Here is a 25,297-nt window from a genome sequence, read left to right on the forward strand (position 1 = left end):
AGGGTCGTGTCGTGCTGCGTTTTGCAAGTGAGAGGATCGGTATAACTCTGCCTGTGCCTTCTCTCACCCAGAAAGAGACTTCTGTCGAGGTGCATCTAGTGAAAATAGCCTTTATTGGACATTTACAGGACAGGGGCACGGGTCTGTCTCGGGAGGGACTTTGGTGCACGTAACAACACGTGTGGGGTCAGTCAGTCCCGGCGCCAGCCCCGGGCCCAGGGGGACTGCAAACAAATAAATACGCTGCCCGAGGAGACCTCAGCAGTCCACAATCACTTGTATCCTTTATAGCTAGATTCTTTTCAGTGTTCACAACAGAGCTGATTCTTTCCACTGCTAAAAAATGGCACAGAGTTAAGCTAACCAGCTTGAAGTTCTGTATTTATTCTCTTCACTTCCAGGGTCACCTGGCCTTAGAGGCACAGCCCCCTCAGGGGAGGGCCCCCCGAGGCGCCTCTGTTGGCACTGACGGAGGAGCTCCTGCCTTGAGGAAAAGGGTGCGCGGGCTGTTCCTGTCCGCAGAGCCCGCGGTTGAGGTATTCGTTTGCTTTTTCTTAGAAAAAGGAATCCTTTTCCCTAGAGTTTCACTCACAGCCATTGTCACCAGCTGCCGTCGCCCCAGCTCAGCTCCCCGGCGTCGCCCCAGCCTTCGGACTCCGCCTGCAACGACACAGCACAGCGCGGGCAGCCATGGGGCCGGGGCTCCCCGGCAGGGACTTCGGGGCCAGGGCAGAGTTCCTCGCGCGGAGCAGACCCACTTTCTAAGCTCCTCCTAACCCAGCACAGTCAGAAATGACACCTTCCCCTGGTTCAACCCACACGGGTGACCCCTCTGCCCGGCGGCCCGCTGAGCACCTGGCCCGCACCGCGGCCTTCCCCGGAAGGGAAGGTGGCGACAGGAAGTGGCCTTTGCTCGCCTTGACTGCTGACTAGCCATGCGCCGCCGTCCAGCCCCTCGGCGGGAGGACGGTGGGGGGGTCCGTTAGGAAGGGGACAGGGCGGCTGGGACCCGCCAGGCGGTCCTTACCTCGGTGGTGTCTGCCGCGGCGAACTTGGAGGAAAACTGCATCCCCGGGGCGACGGCGTCCTCCAGGGGGCCCGTGGGGCCCGTCCTCAGCTCGGGTGGAACGAGAATGGTGGCCGAAGGCTGGATGTCGGGGGTCATGTCAGCAAACCAGTCCAGCTCGGGGTCCTGCCCCGGCTTCTTCTTCACGTGGATGGTGAACTCCTCCCCTAACCCCCACTCCGCGGGGGCCTGGGGGCGCCTCTCCTGGGACGGCCCCTTTGGTGGCTTGGTCTGCTCCGGGTGGGCCACGCTTGGGGCAGGGCTGGTCTTCGGGGGTTGGCTGGACGCCAGAAGCCCGGCCGCCTCCGTGAGCAGAGGCGCCACTGTGGGCAGGGCCTGGCGCTCCCCTGGGGTGGCGGTGGCTCCGCCTCCTGGGCCCCCTGCAGGGCCGGGGCCGCCACGCTCCACATCCTCCTGGGTCCCTGCCGCTGCCTCTGAGTCTCGGAGCGGGGACCTGGCCGCCTCCGGGGGCTCTGGAGGCCACGCCGGCGCACGGGCAGTTCTGTGGCCCGGCTCCTCGGGCTCGCTCCAGTCAGGCCACTCCTCGGCCGCCTGGGGGCTGGGCGGGACGTCCTCACCACCCGGGGAGGTGTGCTTCACGTCTGAAAGGCCATTCACAGGGAATCTCGAGGTCTGAGTGAACTGGTCGCCTGTGGTGACAACATGCGCGAGAAAGGGAAGGGTTAGCATCAAAGGAGGTGATTCTGGGGAGTGTCCTTGCACACCGAACCACCGACGCGGCCGTCACAGCGTCCTTCACCGAGTATTCACTCGAGGATCACTGCGTCGGCACAGTGTCAGCCAGCACACGCAGAGGCTTCCAGCCGAGACGGCCGCCCTCGCTGCGTGCGTGCGCGTGCACGCGAGGGAGCGCGCCCGAGGCATCGCGTCTCCACCCTGAGGTCGGAGGTCTGCTGTGTGCGGTCCAGGCGCGGAGATGGCCGCCTGCCAGCATGTCCCCAGACGCGGCGACCCACGCGCCCCGTCCTCGCGGCACACCCGCGCCGTCTCCAGAACGGTGGCTCTGGCACGATTCGGCAAACTGCTCCGAGGCATTGCAAGTCCCAAGGTGTCTGCTGCAGGAAAGGGCTCAGGGGTCAACCCCCCCACCCTCGGCCGCCGAGAAAAGGCGGTGGCGCCCCCTGCGGCCCCGCGAGGCGAGATGACACTGGAGCTGACGTCTCCTGTAAGACCAGCGCCTGGGTGCTTGGGTGCCCAAGTGCCCCCCGTGCTCCGGGGTTACACTTCCAAGCACTTCCTGCTCGGGAACCTGCCCGCCCGTGCAATGAGCCGTTTACTCGCGCTCTGGCGGCCTGCCTGGGAGGGGGGAGGGTGTTTTGGGAACCTCGCTGCCTGTGCTGCTTGCTGTCCCTGGGCCTGTCGCCAGAAAAGAACCCTGCAGGGACGATGCTGGAGGGGTTCTCTGCGCCGGGCGGGGTCCCAGGGACGCCAAGCTGCTCGCTGAAGGGGGTGGGCACATTCAGCCCAAGTGAAGTGCAGGGAGGACCGCCTTCGGTCCCTGGAGAAGCGCACAGCCGGGGCGGGCACAGAGTCCCCGCGCCAGGGGGTGAGGGCGGGCCCAGCGTGTCCTGGCGGGGAGGGTCCCGCCCCAGGTAAGGGCTTGGTCAGACGGCACCCCTACCTAGTTCGGGAAGTCACGGCCTTTGAACCCATTTTGGTGCTGATTTGAAGCCAGAAAGCTCATTGCTCAAAAGGATTCAGAACAAAATTTTGGCCAAGCACTCCCTCCGCCTTGAAAATTCGAGGGGACTGGCCTGGGCTGGGCCGCCACCAGCAGGCCACGTGCTCCCTGCCCACGCCCTCCAGGGCCTGGAGGCCTCCCAGTGCTCCGTGCCGAAGCCCTACCGAGTTCTCAGCCTCACGGGTCCCCGTGGCGAGGAGTCTGACTGACCATCCCGGTGACACGCAGAAGAGCAGGAGGAGGAGGAGTCTGAGAAGGCCCCTCCCTCTCTGCGCCGCCCCAATACCCTCGGGAAAACCAGCTCGCAGCCGGAGAGGGAGCAGCTTCCGCACCCCGGTGGAGCCGGCCTCACGCCGCAGCCCCCAGGAGCCGGGGTCACCTGAGGAACTGCCCGGCAGCCCCCAGGAGCCGGGGTCACCTGAGGAACTGCCCGGCCTCAGCGGCGGACCACGGCCCAGTGAGGAGCAGCAGACCCCACACCTTGTCCTTGACCTGACAGCCTGTCTGGGCCAGGAGTCACTGCTCCTCCAGGGAACACCCGACAGACACCCCAGAGATGGGGGGTCTCCCCGCAACAAGCCCGCAGAACTGAGGGAACTTGGCCAGCGAGTGCTGAACGCTGGTACCACCTTCAGAGGCTGACCGCGCGACTGAACTGCAAACCCACGCACTCAGCCCCGGAGGCCCCCGGCAAACCCGGGACTGGACCCTACGGCGCGTGTGCAGGGGCGGAGAACCCAGAGGCAGAGGTGTGCCGACAGGGGCGCCCCCGAGGGAGCTCGGCCCGGGACACCGGATGCAGCTGCCTGGGGGTGGGCCCCCGAGAAGCTGCTGCTCACAGTCAGGCTGTGCGTGGCATTTTCTTATCGTTTTTGAAGACAGTGCAAACACTTCTGTGCCCTGAAGGACGGGAGGAAAGGATTCCCAGTGGTGAACTACTGCACTCGGTTTCCTGTCCCCAGAAGGGGCTGGGAGACGGACATTGCTAACTTTTCTCTTACACATCTCCATCATTTGACTGAATACAGTCCACCTGCATTACTTTTGTAACACTGGAAAGCAAATAAAAGAACAGTACAGTGAAGAGCCAGACCTTTTAAATTGCTCTTACCTTCTGGGGAGAGATCGGTGGTTTTTGTAAAACCAGGGGCGGTGCGTTTGAAGATCTTGGTCCGTTCTCCTCCCACGACCACCTCTGGTCCGAGCAGGGAGACCAGCACGGCGAGGCTGTGCAGGGTGATGGCCACGATGGGGGTGCTGGTGTCCCGCAGGCCCAGCAACACCTGGGGGGGGGGGTGTGAGTGTGGGCAGACCTCGCTGGCTCAGGCGGCCCTCCTCCCTCCGCCGTGCGCTCCGGGCTTCCACGCTGTCTGTGCCCGGGGCCCACCCGTTCCCTCCTCCTGTGACCGCATCAGAGCTGGAACCGGCAGAGCCACACCCCAATGACGGGGCGAAGGCCTGTGACCAGGAGGCACAGAAGCCCGGACGAGCTGGGCAGGAGGGGCGGGGAAAGAATCGGAGGGGTATCTCCGCTGTTGAGGACCCCGTGAGAAGTGAGGGGCGCCCCTAACGTCTGGCTGTGGAAACCGGTGGGGACTGTGCCCAGGAGGCAGGGCGGCTGAGTCCCCGTGTGCTCTCAGACGCCCGGCCCGCCTGCTCACAGAGGGACTGGCTCTGAGCTCCCATGGGGGCTGAAGAGTGCAGGGGCCGGGGGGGGGGGGTGGCCCAGGGCGGGCAGTGCTGGAGGGCAGGGGCCCGGGCCACCCCCTCTGGGTATGGCAGCCCCATGTCCAGCCCCTGGGACTTGAGAGCTGGTAGGTGCCAAACCCGAGTCTCCATTAACCTGGCTAACTAACACCTTTTGCCGGCCTGGAGATTCCCTGAGACCCCACCCACCTCGGCCCAGAGACCCTCTCCAGCAGCCCCTGCAAACACGCAACTGTCCCTGTTCCCACTGCGGGCTTCCTGGGAAACCTCCCAATCCCAAGGTCCAACAAGCCCCGGACGAGCAGCAGCTGTGCCTCTGCTGCGCCGCCCCCAGCCTGACGCAGGCCTGCAGCGCAGCTCCCCTCGGGTGGCCCCCAGGCCCCCAGGCCCGGCACGAGCGGCAGCCAGAGGTGACTTGGAACGCAGCTCCCACTGCGGAACTGCGTGCCCGGCACGAGCGGCCGTGGCCCTGGTGTGCCACACGGCCCTTCCCAGGCAGCTCCTCGCCCTGCACCCGCCACAGCCCACGGCAGACCCCTCTGTAGCTCCCACCAGGCGGCTCCCAGCTAAGAGCCCTCGGCAGTGGCCCTGACCTGCAGTGGAGCCCCTCACAGTGAGACAGGACGGGGAAAGCCAGGAAAAGGCCTCGGCAGCCGGCACAGGAAAACGGAGACAGATGGCTGAACGCACTGGCCGAGCGACTGACAGCCAGGTGCAGGCGGTCCCCAGGGCGGAAGGAAGGCCCGGCAGGGCAAACTTGGGAACACACGGACCTCACCCCCAGGGTGACCTCACCCCCCCTCCCCCCCTGGAAAGGACATCGGGGCCCTACTGGTGGTGCAGCTCCAGGCCCAGAAAAGCAGCAGAACCAGGAGGGCAAGGGCAGGACCAGCTGCAATGATTAAGAGCCCCCTGCTCTGCCGCTGACCAATCAGGGGAGCCTGTGACCCTGAAAGGACACACCTGGGCGACTGACGCAGGTTCTGCTGACACCCTCCCCTGAGATCCGCCCCCCAGGACCCCGCCTGCAGGAGAGGGATGCGGCAGAGAGACCATGGCCGCTGGCGCCAGTCCCCTCCCTCTCTTCTCCCCCACTTCTCTCCCTGCCCCCCCAGGCAGGCACCTCCTGAACCTGGGGGCCCCAGGCCGATTCCCGAACCTGTCCCCAAGCCCCCTTTTCCCCGACCCCCCAGCGAGCTCAGGCAGCCCCGCCTGGGCTCTCCTGGGGCCACCCCTGCTGTGCCGAGCCCTCCCTTGTCTCACTGTCCCAGCTTCAGAGGACAGACCCTCGTGGTCACGTGGACCCATGTTGTGAAACCTTCCTACTCGGGCCAGGCCCCTGTCTGGTGATAAAGAGGCCCCAGAACACACTGAGCTCCACCTGGCCAGCTCCACAAACAGCGCCGTGAAGGCAGACACCGCTGGCGCCGCCCTGCTGGCGACTCCCGGGATGCCACAAAGAAGGGGCCAGGGACATGGGGCAAGAGGAACCACCTGGCCAGAGAGGCAGCTTTCTCCAGGACAGGGTCCCGGCACCGCGATGTTCTTCTGTCGGGCCCTCCCCAAGCCCGGCCAGCCAGCGGCACCAGTCTGAGCCTCTCTGGCCTGTCCAGCACCTCTCGCCTCACCCTGCGGATTCCGAAACCCTGGCCACCCCTCTCGAGCCCTGACCAGCCCTCCTCCTGCGGCTGTTCCTCATCAGCGGCTGGCCTCGGCTCGTGCTGCGGACTCTGTCCAGCCTCCGGTTGCACGACCCCACAGTCCATCACCCACGTTGTACTGTGTGCACCGCCCACACTCAGGTCTCCTCCCGTCAGCATTCGGCCCCCCTTTACCCTCTGTGTCCCCCCCCCCAAACCCCCGTCATCACCGTCAAGCCCCCGAAGGCCCACGGCTGCAAAGCGGCAGCACTGCCCTTGGCGCGTCCCGCTCCTCTCGCTCCGTGGCCCCAACCCCGGCCCTACGTGAGGCACTCACACAGCTGAGCGCCAGGACAACAACGTGATTACAGTGGGCAGAGCCCGAACAGGCGCTTCTCCAGAGAGGGCAGACAGATGGCCAAAGACACTCAAACGGATGCTCTGCGTGATCGTGAAAGCTCGGAGAAACACGAATTAAAACCACAACGAGACCGCAGTGAGGTGCCACCTCACACCTCCTTCCAGAATGGCCATCGTCAACAACTCCACAAACGAGTATTGGCCGGCGAGAACCCGGGGAAAGGGAGGCCCGGGGCGCGGCAGGCGGGATGCAGGCTGGCGCGGCCGCTGTGGGAGCCAGTACGGAGGTTCCTCAGAAAGTCACAAACAGAACTACCGCGTGACCCAGCGATTCCATTCCTGGGTGTTGGTCCAAAGAAATACAGAATCCTAATTCAAAAAGATACGTGCACCCTATGTTCACTGCAGCCTCATTCAAACAGCCAGGACAGGGAAGCGGCCCGGGTGCCACCAGCAGAGGCGTGGGCCAGGCAGCTGTGGTCAGAGGTCTGGACAGCGACGCGCCCAGACAAAGGAAAGTAGAATCTCCACTCGCAGCAACATGGACGCACCCAGAGGGCATTATGCCTTGTGATGGAACGCAGACAAATACCACGTGACTTCGCGTCTGCGTGGAATCGCATGAATGACAGAAACACATAGACACAGAACAGACCCACGGCGGGCGGGGGCGGGGGCCGGGTGGGTAGGGCGTAGGGGCAGGGAATGCAGGGCCACCGTCACGCCCACGTGTGACGTCAGAGGGGGCACTGGGCTTATCGGGGGTTGCTTTTCAAGTTACTGAAACGTGGTCACTGCATTGTACAGTCGCAGTTAATATAATGCTGTTTGTGAACTGTGACTGGAAACAGTTCTTGGAAATACAGCAACAAAACTAGACACATGCACTGGAAATAACATGACCACAAAGGCTTGGGACGTGGATGCTCCCGTCCTTTCTCCCGGCGCTGCAGACGCTGCACAGCGCGGGGGCAGCAGGCTCCGCAGAGCACGGCGGGGCGGGGCGGGGCGGGGCGGGGCTCAGCCCGGAAGGCGGGCGCTTCCCCATCCCCGCCCACTTTCTCAGCTGCACACGCCCACCAGCTGCGACCAGGACAATGCTCATTATCATATCTCATGCGTAGAAGTAGAACACTTGCCCCAAATGGGCCAAAGGCCACGCCTTCCCAGTAAAAACTGGAGTTCAGAGAGCCTGGTTATTCATCTCTGTGGTCTGCTCAAGCTGGGAGCCCTGGGGATGACCCGCCAGTGCAGGGGGGAGACGCGCACAGGGAAGACCAGACCCGTGGCTTCCGGCCCCGCCACCCCTCGGGTCTGCACTGCTACTTCCGGAACCTTCTGCCGGTCACAGGGAACCGACACAGGCCTGGAGCCCTGGAGGGACAGGGCCTAACGAGGCTCTGGGCACTGACCAGGCTGGAAGCGCAGTGGCCGCCACCTCCTCCCCTCTCTGGCTGAGCAGCTTCTTCCCAACCTTCTAGGACCCAGGGCCTGCGCTCAGGCGGCCTCCCCCGGGGAAGTCCGCTCCGGGCCCCAGAGCGGTGCGCGGTGGCACAGACGGGTTTCTCTCCGGTCGTGCCCAAAGGCGCCGAGTAAGGGACTGGCCTTCGGGGTGGAGAAGGAGCCCTGCGCCCGCCCAGCCGCCCCCCTGCAGCCTCGCCGGCCAGCGCCTGCCGGGCCGCCCGCACTGACCTGGGGCAGGACGACGGTGCGCAGCTGCTCTCGCGTGAAGTGCGCGGCGTACGCCTCCAGGTGGGTCAGCAGCACCAGGCGCACGTGCTCCTCGTGCACCTCGAACAGCCGCAGCAGCACGGGCACCACGCGCGCCCGGAACAGGGCCGGCGACAGCAGGCACGGGGTCTCTCCGGGCGCCCCGTCTGCAGGCGGGCAGAGGAAAGAACAAACACGTTTCAGTGCGCGAGCACCACCAGGACCCGCCAACCTGCCCGGAGCGGGACCCCTCCGCGCCCCCCTGAAATCTCAGGCCCCAAACCCAAGGGCAGCTAAGCTCCCCGTGGACCCCAAACTCCTCTCGAGGCTGAGTCATAAAGGCTCTCTACCTTACAGAAGTGTTTCAAAAACACTATCACTCTTCGTGGTCTACAAGAAGCTCACATTTAAGTAGAATCCCGAATCAATAACTTGTTACACATTTGTGCCTAATCAGTGGTCGTTAGGCTGAGGCTGTTGTTGCGATTTTATCTGCAGAACCAGCTGGCCGGCCCCCTCTGCCCCGCAGTTGTGGGGGCGGAAACCTTCACAACAGATGACACCTGCTGTCCCAGAGCCAGGGCACCCGGCACACAGGCGAAGTTTTAAAAGCGTCCCAGGTGACTCAGGCACAACCCCCCCCACCCCGACCCACTGAGTAATCGGCCGGAAGTGCTCTAGAGCAAAGTTCGCGGCTGCAGGGGATGACGTCACAGTAGGGCGTAAGGGAGTTCCGGGCGTACGGTGACCCAGAAGGCTGCGTGGCTGGACCGAGACTGTCTCAGGGCAGGGGTTCTGAAAGCAGGGTTCCCCCCAACTCAGATCCTAGTCCCATGGGTGCCGCGCTCTCTACCCTGGGGAGTTAACCGTCTGCGGTGCTTACAGAGCATCTGCAGTTTCAGAGTCACAGCCTCGTCCCCCACTCAGAACAAAACCGAAGTCCCCAGGAGTGACCTCAGTGCTTTTCTGTCTTTCCGCTGAAGACAGAAAACGAGCAACTGCTTCGGGGTCGGCAGCGCCGGCCTCCGAGAGTCACTGCGAGTGTCCAAGTTCCCCGAAGACGCAGCCTCGCCTCACGGTCTCACGTGCTGTCCGTGTGGCAGCCCCGCGCGCACGGGCACACGCGTGCTGCCCGGCCAAGTGCCGCAGGTCCGCCCTCCAGGACGCCGCCACGGCCACGCCACGGGCTCCGGCACCCAGACGCGAGCCCCCGGTTGCGGGGCCAGCGCACTTCAACCGCACCACGCAGCCATCTCACTCTACTGCCTCGCACGCGAGCCAGCGATCCCAAACTCCACGACACAGAACAGCTCAGAAAACAGTGCACCTTTTTTGGGGCCGAGCAGGTGAGGAAGGAAACTCCGAACCGCCACTGGCTCTGCGAACACCAGCTGGTTGAGCAGCAGGGGCACCAGCCGGGTGGCGACCAGCTCCTCGGGCAGGCAGCTGACTCTGTCCAGCAGAAACCTGCGGGCAGGGAGGAGAGTCCGGGGGCTGGCTGTGGCACAGGCCAGCTCACGCGCTTGTGGCCCGCCTCCCACTCCATCCGAGTGACGATTTGGGAAGGAAGCCGGGAAGGTGAGAAGGCGGGAGGCGGCCAGCAGTTCTCACCACGTTGTCACCCTCAGCACCAGCGGCTGCCTGCGACCCTCCCGCCACAGCCCGGGGCCGGCTGCTCAGTGAAAGGGCGACCCGGCGTAAAAGATGCGGCTACTGGGTTACCCAGACTTCCACAGCGGTCAGAACACAGGCTTTCGTCACTGAACTTACTCAACGGAAACAGCGCCTGTAAAACCGCTCAGGGACGAGGCCGCAGATGTGAGGTGGTAACGGGAACACCCCCGCCGTCCCGCCGCCCTCGGCAGGGACTCGTCCCGGCTCCACCGGGGACAGGCCCCTAGCCACAAACAGGTCCGCCCAGGGCGCGAGGGCCTCTCACTGCAGGCCACCCTCCCAGCCACTGCCCACAGGACCCCGACAGTCCCCAGTGTGCCTGCAGCTCCCACTGCCCCGCCCCTCCCAGCCCCCAGGCTCCACCACCTGGGCCCCACTCCTCCCTGGGCAGTGCTCCTGCCCCTGCTCTGCGCCACCCCGCGCAGAGGAGGTTCCACCCAGGGTCTACCTTCGCGCCTCGCTCTCCCGGGAAGTCCAGCCTCCCGCGCGGTCCGGCCCTTTGTCTCCCACCTCGGCCGCTCCCTCCCCACCGGCCCCTGCAAGGGCGGCTCCCAGGTCCCAGTTTGGGCCACCGTCCTGCCCTTGCCCCTCACTCTCTCTGGGAGGACTCACCGAGTACCGGCAGTGAGCCCTAACAGTCCCCTCCAGCTCATCAGCCCAAGGCCTCTCCTGAGAGTCAACCCCTCCCGCCGAGAGCCTGGGCTCACGGCCTCTGGAGGCCCCTGGCCGCCCAACCCACCCTTTCCCCGGCACGTTCCGTCCTCTGCCCGAAGCCTGACTCATCTGGTGGCAGCCGCCAAGACCGGCCACTGCGTCTGCCGAGTCTTCCTCATCTCCGCGTCTGGACGCCCTCGGGAGGAGCGGGGGTCAGCCTGCTGTCGGGTCTGCATCCGCCACGAGGTGGGCCTGCACCTCACCCCCGGGACAAGGCCCCTCCACCGCCTGCGCCCCTCTGTGGACGGCGTCGGGGCCTGAAGCCCGCGCGCACATGCCCGTCGCCGCCGCGGACAAGGGTGTCCTCCCTTCGCCCGTCCCGGTTTCGGAGTCTGTCCTCCAGCAGGACCCACCGCTGCTCTGTGCACCCTCCGCCTGCCGCTATGCCTGGAGCCGCCCCCCGCCCCGCCCACCGCGTGCTCCCGGGACGCCCGGGCGAGCGCCTCCGCACCTGCCCGTCTCCCTCCGCCTTGGGTCTCCCTCCGCCTTGGGTCTCCCTCCGCCTTCCGTGTCCCTCCGCCTTCCGCTCCCACCCCGCCTCCCTCCCGGAGCGCTGCGCCCAGGGCCCGGCAGGGAGCCCTGCGGAGGGTGTCCGTGAACGTCCGCCACGTGCCACAGGTCTGCCCCGGGTCCACCGAGGGTTTCACGGCCTCAGGCCAACCTACTGAATTTTAAGGCGTTAACTTTCTGAACTTACTTAAAGAACTCAGTTTTTTCCTCTTCACTCTTCAACGTTAAACTTTTCAAGAAATTCACAACTTCTAGAAAATCATTCCTAAACGCCAAAAAGAAAAGAGCAGGCAGGACAGCAGATCAGAGAGGCCGTGCGAACTGCAGCCACGACCCGGGCTGCACTGCGAGCCGCGTCCGCACGGGGCTCCGCCCGCCCACGAGCAGGGTCTGCGGGGACAGAGGGGCCCGCAGCGAGCCCAGTGGTCGGGCTATCACAGAGGCGTGTGAGGGGGATGCATGTGTAAGCACACGTGTGTGTGCACTAAGAACTAGGTTTGTGGTTTTAATAATCACAACCGTCCCAACTGTTCCGCTGTGAGGGGGTGTGGCCACAGGAGGCCCGGGAGCGGCCAGGTTGTCGTCACTAAACGGTGGTTGGTTCTCAGTCTTTTGCAGAAGTAGAAACTGCTGGGCAGTCGCGGGGATCTTCTCACGCTCCAGCCTGTGCTCCCTTTTCCCTCCAGGCCGGGCAGAGGGTGCGGGCGGGGTGGGCACGCAGCCCGGAGCCCCCAGCAGCAGAGCAGCCCCTGGGGGCCGCATCCTGCACTCACCCCCATTTCCTGCTGGCTCGGCAGCAGAGGGGACGCCCACAGGTCTCACCAGACTGGCTCAGCCACCCCCACCGGCTCTCCGGCTGGGCCCTGCCCCCACATGGGGACGCGGGCTGTGGGAGGGGAGGGGTGCCCACGGGTGTTCCCAGCTCTCCTCCGCGCCTGGAGCGCTCTCACACCGGACCAGAGCCTCTAGTTACAGCGGAGGCGGTCTCCTCAGAGACCTGGCGTCAGGTCACTAAAGTGTCCCTGGGAATCACCCAAAGCCGTGGCCACCCCTTGGTTAAGGCTCTACTAAGGCAAAGGTTTGGAACAGATCGCTGCGGGTTTAGTGAGACCACCCACCCCCGGGGCCTGGCCTGGAGGTCACCCCGCCTCCCCGGGGTAACACGAGCTTTCCCTTCGCTCCCGTTTTTCTTGGGCTCTCTGACTGCAAACAAGAAGTTTAAGTTTCAAAACGGACGCGGGGTTGGCTCTGCTAACAAGGCCGTGAACCTGGAGGTAACGGACTGCAGGGCAACAAGGAACCTGGGGCCACAAAACGGAGACCGACCTCCAGAGGCCCAGGAGCAGCGGCTGCCTGTCCCCCCCCCCCCCCCCCAGGCCCACGGCTCGGCTGTCCCCGTGCGTCCCACTCAGCTCAGAAACCAGTCTTCTGCCGGAAGACAGGGAAGCTCACTCCCACCGCCGGCCCCTCACCTGAAGAAGCCGTGGGACAGCAGGGTGCGGAGCGCGGGCCGGCGCTGCGGGGCGGGGTGCAGCAGCGCCGAGTGCAGCGTCTGTCGGAAGCTGCAGAGAGCGTCCGCTGAAACTGAAACCCAGAGCGACAGTTAGTGCCCGAGGCTGCCGCCTGCTCCGGGGCCTCTCTAGCTGCCGGCCGACGAGGGCAAGGCCAACCTGGAAAAGCCCAAACAGACAGAGAGCCCCGGCTGTGGCGAAACAGCTTCCGTCCTGGAGCCACACTCCCGGGCAGGCGCAGGAAGCTGCCCTGACGACCCCACCCACGGAAGGGCCCCCGGCGTGCCTCCCTGCCAGGGCCTTGTTTCCCGGCTGTCACTGCACTCGGCTGGGGACCGGAGAGGCCGCACGGGCAGGCTGTTTGAAAGACGATGTTCTCAACATTCCCAAGGACCGCACAGAACCGCCTCCATTCTAGACACTCGGGGAGCAGGAGCTCCCGCCGGCAGGGGTCTCCATCCGCGGGGGCCTGCCCAGGGCCTCGGGGCTCACTCTGAGCACTGAGGCCGGGACACCTGATGGCTGACCCCTGAGCTGACCCCTGAGCGTGCTGTCACCTCACCATGGCCAGGCCTGGTGGCGCAGACTGGGGCAGGGGGGGCCCAGGCCCGTGGGGGGCCCGGCGGGCTAGTGCCCGGGACACCTAGCGGGCAGCACCAAAGGCCCGAGTGGCTGCAGGACAGCGACACGGGCTGCCGCGGGGCCCCTGGAGGACTCGGAGGGGAGACAGGCCGGGCTCCGAGGGCGACAACTGGGATGAGTAAGCTACCGCACGGTGAAACAACTCAGAAGGGGCAACGACGAAAAGGTCGAGTTCGACCCAGTAACGAGAGACAAGGCGCCCGACGGCCACAGGCGACAGAGTCCCCGGGGGCGCTCGCTCCCTGGCCGCTGCAGGCAGCCGGGGCTCAAGGGTGTCCCCTGCCCCCCCCCCGCCGCCATTTGGGTCTGCCCGCGCGGGTGCCCGGCGGGCGAGTGGGTCCTCACTGCAGGGGGGTCTGCAGGCCCCCCCATCCCCGAGGGACAGGCCGTGGGCGGGCCCCACTTGTCCTGGGACTCGGCGGTCTCACGCCACTCACCCTGCCCACTGAGGGTCTCAAGCAGCCTCTCCGCCAGCTTCCCGAACGCGTAGGCGTCCCGTGCGTGTCCGTGGGCCTCGGGCAGGGCCTCGAACTCCGGAGCCTGGAAGCAGGAGAGGCCGTCAGCGCCGGGCACCCGGCCACAGCCCCCTCACTCCGATGCACCGGCTCTCGCCGTCTGTGGCCACAAAACACGTCCGGCAGCAGCCGAGTGAACGGCGCACCGTCGTCGTCGCCGTCACACGTGTACGTGCCCACGGAACAGAGACAGTCTCACAGGGCAGGGCCAACCACCCCCCCCCCCCACCTACGACGCCCGGTGGGTGATCTTCTGTCTCCTTTTCCCTCCACGTGCTCGTCAGAACCCTTGGACCCACCCGAATCCCCACGTGGCGTCACAAGAACACCAGCGAGCGCACACGGTGCCGACTCGGGCGTGGGGGGGCGGACCGACGCCGCTCCAGGCCCACGTGTCTCCGGCTGGGCGCGGGCTTCCCGCCGGGCACGCTGGCCGGGTCCCGGGGCCGACTGGCGTCACAGCGGCCGTGAGACGCGCTTGCAGGGGGCAGCCGCTCCCGGCTCTCCAGGTAAACCCAGCGTCTCTGCCAGCGGCACCCCCGACGGGGCGTCCCTCACTCCGTGTGGGTCTCGGGGTTCCCCTCACGGTGGGGCTGGCAGGGCCCCCCGCCCCCACCAGGCTCCAGCAAAGGGCGGACACCATGTACCGGGGGGAGGGGGGAAGCACCCGCACTCCCTGTCTCGTCACACTTCCCTTTCGGCTGCAGTGACGCTCCGCGTCCTCTGTGTCAGGGGCAGGTGCCCCCCCCAGACACCCAACGCCGGGAGGGCGGACGGCGTCCCTGCACCCTGGCCCCCGGGACTGCCCTGCCAGTGCCGGTTTCCGTCTCTCCGGCCCCGCCCCTCGCCCCGCCCCCGCCCCCGCCCCCGCCCCCAGGCTGTTCTCCGCATCTGCGCGCCTGCTTCTGCTTCGCTTCTCCCTCGATTCTGTTCTTTAGGTTCACACGACTGAGGTCCCTCCGTCTTTGAACGACGTCCCAGGTGTCTGCTCGACCAAACGTCGGCCAATGTCAAGACAAGGCTCCCTGCGCCGGTGACTCTCAGAAGCCTCCAGAGCCAGAGGAGCTGGGGGGCCTCCCTGACTCAGCACAGGACCGCGGAGGGGGGCAGGGGAGTGGTTTCTCGCCTCCCACCCGGTGGGTCGCACGGACAGTGACGTGCGTCGCCTTACCGTCTCTTCCGGAGGGACGCAGGCCGGGTCTCGGATGGACCGGAGGCTCCTCAGGAACTGGAACAAGGGAGGGAAGGGCTCGCTCTGACGCCTGCGGACCCGGCCTCTGCCCGCGAGTCGCCAGGGCGAGGAGCAACGGAGACGCCGCCAGGGGGCGTCCCACCCACGGCAGCCGCGCACCGCACCGCGGCCCCGGGCAAACGCACGAATTTGAAGCCTCCCTAACACGAGGTAGAGGCGGGCCTGGCGCAGCGCAAGGCTTCAGAGGGAGGTTAAGTGTTGGTCCCCTCCCCTCGCCCCTGCGGCCTGCCGGACAGACCCCTCGCTGCCCAGAGGAACCCGCCTTCCCATGCCGCACGGACACGGACATGGACATGGACCGGCGGAGGGCTCCTCCGGCAGAGGGCCAGGCCACACCGACCTCACCGCATCAGGGCGGTCGCGAGGCCGAAGCCCCCGTCGGCACCACTCTCACCGGAATCAAGGCTGTCTGGAGTGCGGCCCACAGAGAAGCGCACGTGGGGAGCCTGGGGCAGCGCAAGGGGAGTCGGAGGGAGCAACAGCCGACAGTGGGAGGTGGCGGTCAGAGGAGCGTCTCCATGGTGACAAAACACGCCACTTGGGTGGGTGCGCCAGCGAGGGAGGCGTGGGGGCGGGGCAGGGAAGCGCAGGTGAGAACGGGGCGGGGCTTCCGTGGGGCCACAGCGGCGGTGGGGGTGTTTCCTTCTCTTGGAGAGTGAGTGTCCGGGCGATGGGCACCGAGGGGGGAAGGCGGAGCCAGGTGGAGCATGGGGGTCCCGAGTTCTGTCCGACAGAACTGTGCGCAGGGCCCCTTGGCAGCCCTGCCGCCCCGCCCACGTGGGGGTGGGGGGCCCTTAGGATGCACGGGTCCTACTTCCAGGCCTCGGGACAGAATGGGGCAGAACTCGGACTTGGACGCCGTGCAGTGCGAGTTCCTGAGTCCCTAATGCGCGCCCTTCACGCTGCGGGTGGGCGGAGCTCCGGGGATAAATGGGAGGCGCCATCACTTGGGGTCAAGGAGGCGGACGCGCACGTGGCGTTTCAGTGCCCAGCGGGACGTGGCGTCGCCAGCTCCGGAGCAGCGGGAGGGGCTCTGAACTGAAAAGCGGACCCAACTTCCACCTCTCAGCCTCGGGCTCCTCAGCCAGCAAATGAGGACGGCGGGGCGAACGGCCCGCGGAAGGAAGGGTCGGCCCCGCAGGTCCAGGAAGACGAGCACCGACAAAGAGTCGCGTCTCCACAGCTGGGGTCGCCCCAACACCGGAGGGAAAGCCCCCGTGAGCCCCAACACGCGGCTTACCTCGGGGGTGGCCTCGGGCACCCGGCAGACGGTCTCCATCCCCCCCAGCTTCCAGTGCCCGTCCTCGCTCACGAACACCGAGGACACGCAGACGTTGTTGTGCGTGAGGTGGCCCTGGAGGAGAGGGACAGGCAGAGGTCCGCCACCCGGCTTTCAAAGGGCAGGTTTTAGAGAACCAACGCTGACCTCCAAACGAGAGGCCCGGCGAGTCCCCCCGCCGTGGCGCCCTCCACGGAGTCCCACGCTGGGGGGGGGCACACGCTGGGGGAGCTGAAGGCGGGTCACCGCACACCCGGTGCCCGCGGGTCCGGAAGCAGAAGGTCAACGGCCTTTGGAACCTGTCCGTTTGCTTCTAGCCTTTGACCCCGGGGAGGGCACGGCTGACCTGAGAGAAGCACGCCAACTCTTTTCTTAAACATCGTTACATACGTCGGGTGCATGCGTGTCTGTATGTGACTGTTAAGCCATAACGTTCAAGCCAGTCATGACCTTGAACCCACGCACCCGGCATATGTAACAATATTCCAGAAAGTGTCTGTACCTCTCGGGTCAGCGGCGACCTCCGCTGGGTGAGAGACCACGTTCCCCTTGGTTCCCCGGCTTCCCGGGCCACTTTCTCCTCCGTCTCTCCCGCCCACCTCCCGCCGCGAGCCCCGGCCCAGGCCGCGGGAACCTGCCCTAGCAGGCGCCGAACACACTCCGCCCAAACAGGAGGGGACAGGGCGGGGGGTCGACCAGGGAGGGGCCCGAGCAGCCGAAGTGAAAGCGGGAACCGCAGTCGGCGGGCCGAGCGCGAGGGAAGGAGACCAGAACGAGGCAGGAGGCAGGTTGTCCCGTGCGCGCTGGGGCCACTCCCGCGGCGAGTGCGTTCTCAGTGTGCTGCCGGCAGGGCAGAGCGGACGTGTGCCTGTCCCACAGGGAGCACCGCAGGGCGTGCCCGCGTGGAGGGTGGGTGTGGGGCGGCGCGGGAGGCGCGTCCGCACCCGGGCGGAGCAGCAGCCGGTCAGCGCGCGGAGGCCCGCTCGGCCGCACAATGCAGACCCCCGGACCAGCGGCCGAGCCCTGGCCGAGCCGGGACAACCGCCGGCCAGTGCGGGCGAGGGCGCCGGTCCCTCTGCGCCCGCCACGCCGGCCGACCTCTCACGGCGTGTGTGCGTGCCTTCTCCGTCAGAGGCAGCGCCCCCGCAGTGCAGCCTCGTGACTTCTCCCACGTGCACCTCCGACACACGCGTAAGAGAGGATGAATCCAAAGTGATGGTTGGAGGGTTCATCTCCCATTAACAGAAGAATCTTTAAAGACGCACATTCGCTCGAGCCTAATGCCAGCGTCTCCAACCTCTCGCTGGTGGTCTGCCCCTGGGGCGCCACAGCCCCACTGCGGAGCGTGGACCCCTCTGAGCGACAGTGCCTGCCCCCCACCCAGCCTCGGCCCAGCGGGACACGGGAGGGGCCCTCTGTCCCCAAGGGCAAGCGACCGCAGGACCGAGAGCGGCTCTCAGGGCCACCACCTGCTCAAATGGGGAGAGACGTGTACAACCGCCTCCTTCTAACAAACAGCGTTCCTTCAGAATCACACACGGAACGAAACTGCCGGAAAAGAAGGGGGACTTCGGTCCCCAGCAGTGCCGACGCTCACCTCCGTCCCTGTGACGGGCGGCAGCTGTGGCCGCGCTCACTCACACACGCCTGTGCGTGCAGACTCGCACAGACTCGCACCAATGGGGGGCGGCCATGCCACCCAGGGGCAGCCCGGAGAACCGGAACAGAGCCTCTGACCGGCCGCCCCGACCCCTCAGACCACTGCCCCCTCCCCGGGTGGGGCGTGCTTTCCCACGAGGACGGGAACTGTCAGCTTCTGGACGCAGCGCAGTTTACAGCCCCCACCTCCCCGCCCCGCGCCCGCCCCCGCCCCCTCGCCCGGCACTCACTCGGTCGTGCAGGAAGACCAGCGCCAGCAGGACGTCGTAGATGCCGGCGCAGACCTCGGCGGGGGACAGCGTGGCCAAGGCCGCCTCCAGAGGCTGCACCCGCTCGGTGACCAGGTGGATGCCGTCCGCCTCCAGGGAGCAGGACAGGAACCGCAGCAGGCACGGGTGGCGGAGCGTCTTCAGGTGCTGCCCACGCAAACACAGGCGCCCCCCACTGAGTCAGTGCCTCAGGGCCACCCTCCCTCCGGTCCCTGTGCGTCCCGGGAAAGCCAGGACGCGTCAGCCTGCACTCAAGGTCCCTTCCAGGGCCCCCCTTCCCTAGCTGCCCACCGAACTCCCAAGAAGGCAAAGGGGACTCTCTGGCTGGCTGATGTGCCGATACTCCAAGGCCCACCGGCTCCACCAGGGCGGGGAGCTCGGCAGCCGGAGCGCCCGGGGGCTGCTGGGAACTCCGAACCGAGTGCCCAGACCGCCACCGAGAGCACTGCAGAGTGAGTGGAAGCATGCAGACCTCGGAGCGGGGTCAACACTGGGGGGCGGGGGGAGACACCCCCTGGGGGGGGGAGGTTGGAGTCTCCTTCACTGCCGCCCCAGGAAAACGTCCTCACTCGGCTCTCCTGTCCCAGGCCCATGGCTCGCCCCTGGGCCCGCGCTCCTTCCAGAGCTCCTTCCCGACTGGCCATGTCCCCTTGAAGACCACCCGGAGCGGGGCCCCTGTCGGCAGCCCGGAGTCACTGGCGGGTTCTCCGACGGGAGCACAGCCAGCACTCCAGGCCGCCGAGAAATGACGCACAACCAAGGGGCCGCGGCTGGAGAGCAAGAGGCTGCAGGGAGAAACGTGCCTCCTCCCGGGCCGCACACCGGAGACACGGGTGGACACACACCCGTGCCCGCCGCCCCGAGGAGCCTCAGGGAAAGAAAAGCCAGGAGCTGCGGTCCCTGGACTCTGTCATTCACAGGCCACCGTCCCCAGGCTATGAAGATGCTGCCACCACTGCAGCACCCGCGCCAGCCAAGCAGACCCCCCTTGTCCCCGGCAGCCGCGCCCAGGGCCCTTGCCACCCTCTCACTGCGGAGGGGCAGCAGACGAGGGGCGGAGGGGCGCCCCCCTCTGCACTCTGTGACGTCACTGACTGCCCCTGTGGCCCCAGACCGGTCGGGCCAGCGGGGAGACCCCCCCCCCCGCCCCCGCCCCGGAAGACCGGGTTTCCAGAGCCCGAGAGCGAGAACGCTGCGCCGGCCCCGGCCCCTGCATTCGCTCCGTGTTTTCCGCAGCGAAAGCACCGGTGGTGCCGGGGTCGCCCCCACGGACCTTGGCAGCCTTGTTGACCTTGTCCTCGCTCTCCCGCTTGCACACGAAGACGGACGCGACGCGGCCATCCCGCAGCTCGGCGGGGAACACGGCGAGCCCGGAGGGCAGGGTGACGGGCGGCCCCCTCAGTGCGCAGCTCTGCAGGGCGCTGCTCTCTGCGCCCATCCCTTGGGCGGCGGTGGGTGGCCCCTCCCCGCAGCCACGGACCTGCAAGAAAGGGGAGAACACAGTCGGACTTCATATCTCTGAACATGCAGCGAGGCCCCCGCCCCCCCCCCTCACCCCCGGGCACAGCACCCCCTGGTGTGGCCCAGCCAGCCTGCCAGGCCGCCCCGACTGAGGACGCCGGCCGTGGGGAGGCGCGGTCCCAAAGAGGCACCCACAACGCCGCAGGGGAGCCGCTGAGCGCTCCAGAGGACGCACACGGCTGGCCAGCGGGTCCAGTCCTCGCGGCCACCACCCTGGACCCCAGCCAGCCCTGGACAGTCAGGGTGGATGACAGCACCACGGACTCGGGTCCCTCATGTTCCCACAGCCACTGGCACAACCGCCTCGCGGGGGACAGACACCCCCTCAGGGCTGAGACCTCCCCACGCCCGCCGAGCCTTCCGAAGGCCATGACCACACAGACTGCAGAGGGTTCCTGACGACAACGAGAAGCGCGGCAGCGGGCGGGAGCCCAGAGAGACCCGGCAAAGCCGGGCAGGGCTGGGGCAGGGGACAGACAACTCTCGGGGTACCAGGGACGGCACGCGTGGCAAGAGGGCGGCCTCCAGCCCTCCCGTCCTGCTGACACGGGGAAGAGGCACAACTGCACGGTCCCGACGCTGAACAAACACAGGTGCCCACACAACCCCGCACGCGGGAGAGTCTAGAAAATGCAAACTGCTCTCCACAGCACAGAGCCGACGGGGGACGCGGGGCTTCCCGGCGTGGGCCGTCAGCGGGCCGTCAGCGGGCCGGGAGGGGAAAGGTGGCGGAGGGGGAGGAGGGGCCTCCGGGGGTGGGGAGGGCACACCGGCTTCTCCATGAGAACAGTCGGGGGACTGGGGGGCCACAACTGCCGAAACCTGTGAAACCGTCCATCCGATACGTTCAGTTTACTGTGTGTCAGTCCCGCCCCACTCGGGGGCTTTAGAAAGTAGCCCAGATGGTGCGTCTCCCCCGTATCCGCAGGCACGGACTCACGGACTCACGGACTCACGGACGGGCTGAGGGAGCGCTGCTGGGGGGGTCAGGCCAGCCAGGGGTGACTCCCGGGCACACAGTCATGCACGTGCACCTGCCCCGTCCACACCCTGCTAACAGGGACACGACTCTTGCGGTCACCCAGCGCCGCCCAGAGGCCGCAAGCAGGCCGGCACTGGGACACTGAGTGGGCGCAGGACCCAGACCCGCCCCAGACTCACGGCCCGAGGGGCCAGGTCGCGCCCTGGGGCAGAAGGGCCAAGGGCCTCAACACTCAAGTGGAAATGTCCCTGTGGGTTGACTCACGTGTTTTTAAACCCTGTGCAGGTCAAACGATATGCCTACAACTAAGTGGCAGACTAAGTGCCACACTCCCCATGGGCCGCTCACGTTTCTGCTGTGAGATGCGCAGCCTCTGGGTAACCCGTACACGCAGACCCCCTGCTGGCCCTTCTCCTCGCGCGGGCCCAGCACCCCGAGGCACCTCCTGCGCCATCAGAGTGCGCGACGCCGCTCCAGAGGCACACCCCAAATGGGGATGTCCCAGCGCTGCAGGCACCTGCACGCCACAGTCTGAGGACACAGGGACGAGGGCTAGCGCTGGCCACCACGGGGTCGGGCTCTCAAAATCCAAATAAATCCAAGGGCGGTTCTGGGAATGAGGAGGAAGTCAGCTGCATAACAAACCTGCCGGGCTCCTAACCACTTAGCAATGTGCCTCTCTTAAGGACGGAAAAGTAGAATACCATTAAAGAGGCCATGTACCTTGACGTGTGACGTGCACCTTTCTGAAGGGACCACAAAGAAAACTCAAGTGCCTGTGGGATCGTGGAGAAAAGGAACTGCGGTAACTCCCCCATTCCGAGCAGGCGCGGCGCCGGCCCAGCCTGTGACCACCCCAGCCCACCCCACTGCGCAGGGAGGGCCGGGGTCAGCGCTTGGACCTTGCTCTCTTCTCAGACACAGCAAACGGGTCGGCAGCCTCCCCAGTGCCCAAGGGCAGTCTCTGCACACCAGCTGTCTCCCCAGGAACCTGACCGGGAGGTGTTTCTGGCCACCGGCAGGTAAAGGGGTGCCACGGGGCTGGGTCAGGGCCGTGACCGGTCAGAGCTGGGCGGAAGTGGGCACTTGGCAAGCCCAGAGGAAGCCAGGGGGCATCAGGAGCAGAGCGCCGGGCGTCTCCAGGGTGCGTCACCGCCCTCCAGCCCCACCAGCATCCCCCCCGTCCCGGCGACCCCCGTCCACACAGGGGGGCCTCGGGGACACTCGGGGAGCTCGGCGGGGCCGTGTTCTGTGAAACCGACTGCCAGCTCCTAGGCACCAACCTCCGCTCCTCTCTCCACGCCTCCAGTCTGCCAAACCAGTTGGACTGGAGGAATGAGTTTGAGAAGTGCTGCTTGGAAGCGTCTCTCGGAAGCTGGCCCGGCTCTCCTAGCCACAGAGGACGGCGTTCCGAAAAGTCAGCGAGAAACTGCAAACCGGCCTGGCCGAAACTCAGGCTGTTTACTCAGTTTTACTGTGAGCCCCCAGAGCAGGAACGAGGGTCACCAGGATTCGGGGGCAGTGCTCTGGCTGAGCCTTTAGTCATTTCTGAACAGTGGAGGGCTTCCTGGTGGCAACATCCACTGACCTTCGACTTAATACTATGAATTCCCTCACGAGATAAATAACAGCTTAGGGCTATGAAGCCTTTTTAGCGAGGGGTTGAAACTGGTTGTTTTTCTTGGCAGTGTGCATTTCGGGTTGCAGGCCCTATGAGAACATGAGAAAGATGCCGTTTTTGGAAAACGCCCACAGAAAGGCTCTATCCTATGCCCAGGGCAAAATTTATTGGGGGACATAAAAAGATGTGCTGCTGACTGCAATTTGAAAATGTCTTTAAAGCAGAAGTTCCGGATTCTTCCCTTCACATAACTGTATCCTGACAGGCACTAAAACTGTGGCTGTAAGCAGCGCTTTAAGTAACTGGGCTCAACTGGACTCATTGAAATGTAAGACCAGTCAACGGTAGCACTTGGATTTCCAAAACGCTCTTCCTTATTCTGCGGCGCGCAGGGGAAAACCTGCAACCCTGTGGCTTTGGAACGAGCCACTGGAAGGTGGAAGGGGGACCCTGATGTGGGCTGCAAGAGCAGGTGGACTGCAGGCCCTTGGTCTCCAGCCAAAAGTGAACCGTTCCAGAGTTTCTGACTTGCACACGGTCGTGTGTTTAGAGATGTGTTAGCCCATGGCCCTCCATCTCTTGGCTTTCTTGGGCAGCACCCCAACTTTCTGGGCCTAGTCTGGGTCACTGGGCAACTCCCTGAACTGAGAACCCCAGGTTCTCAGGGAACGAACAGCTCTCCTGCTCGGTCCACAGCAATGAGCCTCTGCGATCTTGGTCCCGATTGTGGTTCCGGTTCCCACAGGTTCCCGCAGCTCCGAGGCGCCCAAGGCGAGGACTGTGCGTTCAAAGGTCGCCTGGAAGGCCTGGTATCTCATTATCTGGTGATGACGCTCCTTGGGGTCCTTTGCTTTGGTTTGTTTCAGGTGTATGTCCCCGCATGGAGCTCGGTCCGGCCGTGCCAGGGGACCACGACACATCATGGACCCAACAGAGTCTGACTTCAGCCGAGAGAGGGGCGCGACCTGGGGCCGGCTGCACGCGAGAGCCAAGACCCGCGGTGACAGGGTTGCAGCGTTCAGGGCGCTCCCGCGTTCACGCGGTTTCCTACAGGTGTTCCACCTTTATTCTAAATACAAAGCAAGTCGCAGACAGGCCAGCAGCTAGCTGCTCTTCCGGAGCCGGCCCGGGTCTCGCATCCAGGATGAAGGCGGCGTTCCGGGAGGCACGACACCGGGGTCCCCCGGCTCAGGCGACACCGCCCACCCCGTCCGGCCAGGGGCCACAGACCACGGGGTCCTGCGGCAGCTGCTCAGGAGCCCTCGGGGCGGACGGGGGTGGGGCGGCGGTGTCGCCGGGCTGCCCCTCACCTGCCGCACCTGACTGCGAGGCCGGTTTCCGCGGCTTCCTCCCAGCGTCCGGCCGCCAGCGCCGCCCGGGGCTAGGCCCTCCGACAGCCCCGCGGAGAGGGCGCCCCGCCGGCCACGGGGGGCTGTGCGCGGCGGCGGCCCGGGCTCAACCTGCGGCGACGCCGCGCCGAGCTCGCCCCCCGAGCGCGGACCCGCGAGCCGGGCGCGCGCCCACCGCCCGCTCCCCGCTCCTCCCCGCGCCCGGGCCGCACGGACGGGGACGCGGCGTCCTGTTACCTGCCGGAGGGCGGCGGGAGGCGGCCGAGGGTCTTGGCTCCGGTCCCCTCCTCGGTCCCTGTTGACACCAACACCCCTCGCCTCCCCCGTGAGGGTCCGGCCACTACACCCACAGTCTTCGGGGGTACGGTCCCTCCGCCACCATAGAGACGGGTCCGGAAGCCGGACAGAATGCCAGCCTGCGGCCCTCCGAAGCCGCCAGCGAGGCGCACGCACCCGGAACCGAGCTAGAGCGGCCGCCCGGGGGACGCTCCGGCCGGGGCCATCTTGAGTGCGGGCGCCGGTGCCCACCCTGCGGCCAGCCACCGCTCGCAGCGGCCTGGCGGCCTATGAGGAGGTCCCCTCTTTCCCCGTCCCAGCGGGACGTGCAGCCTGCTCTGGACCGTAACGTTCAGGCTGTCAACCCCGGGTTTTCATTCGATTTCCGCCCGAATCCAAAATGGCCTCCGGCCGCGTCTGACAAACAGCAAAGGGGCGGGGCGGAGGGAAGGCGTGTGGCCTTAGGACTTTCAGGACAGTGACGTCGCTCTCTCCGCAGCGCTGATTGGCTGAGCCGCGTGGTCCACAGTCGTGCGTTCCGCGGTGCCCGAGCCCTGGAGAAGGAAAGTCTAAAGTTACATTTGTTTCAGCAAGGAGTCGAACCTGGCACTATAGGACCCGTGACTTACATTAATGACGGTTACTTAGTAGGCTGCTGTGAGAGTAAAGTGAACGTACGGAATGGCTTTAAAGCTGCGTGACTCGAAGTAAACACAATGTATTTTCCTTGTCTCCTGCGTGGTGGCGGTCGCCATCGCTCCTACTCGGTGCGTGTACACCCTCACAGGTGACAGCTGACCCGAATCCTTCGGTCATCCAAAACTTTTAGGTTCTTTATGGCCGATGGCAGCAGCTGAAACCTTAAGATGGATAAGGGAGCCCACAGTGTCTTCTCCAGGTTAAACGAAAGCAACTAGCAGACCCAATGGTGTCCCTCCTTCAGAAATGTATCAAATACTTGCTAGGACGCAGACGCACACAGCGTTAGCTCTGTGCTAACAGCCTGTTGACAGCCGCGCTCTCTGTGCTGACGCTGCTGTGCCCCCCAGAAATTCGGAAACGGAATTCGGGCCACATGAGTAATTTTAAATTTTCTGCTAGCCACAGAATGAAGGCAGTTTGAACATTGCTTTAACACAGTAGATCCAGAAGATGTCATTTACATATGAACTCAATATAAAAAATATTACTGAGATATTTTGGTACAGCCTTTGAAATCAGATGTTTAATTTCTGCAGTTTGGACTGGCCATATTTTCATGTTGGAGAGAGCGGTTTCAGGAGGTCTAACCACCGCCTTGCACTAGGAGTGGAGCAGCAGAGGTGCCACTGCCCTGTG

General features: G+C 65.5%; 1 protein-coding gene across 1 annotated transcript; it reads right to left on the bottom strand.

Annotated features, from left to right (window-relative positions):
- Positions 1-94: 94 nt before the first annotated feature.
- Positions 95-24,352, bottom strand: SCYL3 (SCY1 like pseudokinase 3). Its single transcript, XM_045838426.1, has 13 exons — positions 23,921-24,352; positions 19,484-19,690; positions 18,172-18,357; positions 16,244-16,357; positions 14,923-14,979; positions 13,674-13,776; positions 12,556-12,667; positions 11,271-11,348; positions 9,513-9,652; positions 8,168-8,352; positions 3,880-4,051; positions 1,028-1,716; positions 95-660 (listed from the first exon to the last, which is right to left on the bottom strand). The coding sequence occupies exons 2-13, from the start codon at positions 19,646-19,648 to the stop codon at positions 601-603; spliced, it is 2,061 nt and encodes a 686-aa protein (XP_045694382.1). The 5' UTR covers positions 19,649-19,690; positions 23,921-24,352; the 3' UTR covers positions 95-600.
- Positions 24,353-25,297: the final 945 nt, after the last annotated feature.

The sequence above is a fragment of the Phyllostomus hastatus genome, unplaced genomic scaffold (assembly GCF_019186645.2).
Source record: "Phyllostomus hastatus isolate PE091 unplaced genomic scaffold, TTU_PhHast_1.1 phas_contig_283, whole genome shotgun sequence".
Classification (NCBI taxonomy): Eukaryota; Metazoa; Chordata; class Mammalia; order Chiroptera; family Phyllostomidae; genus Phyllostomus; species Phyllostomus hastatus.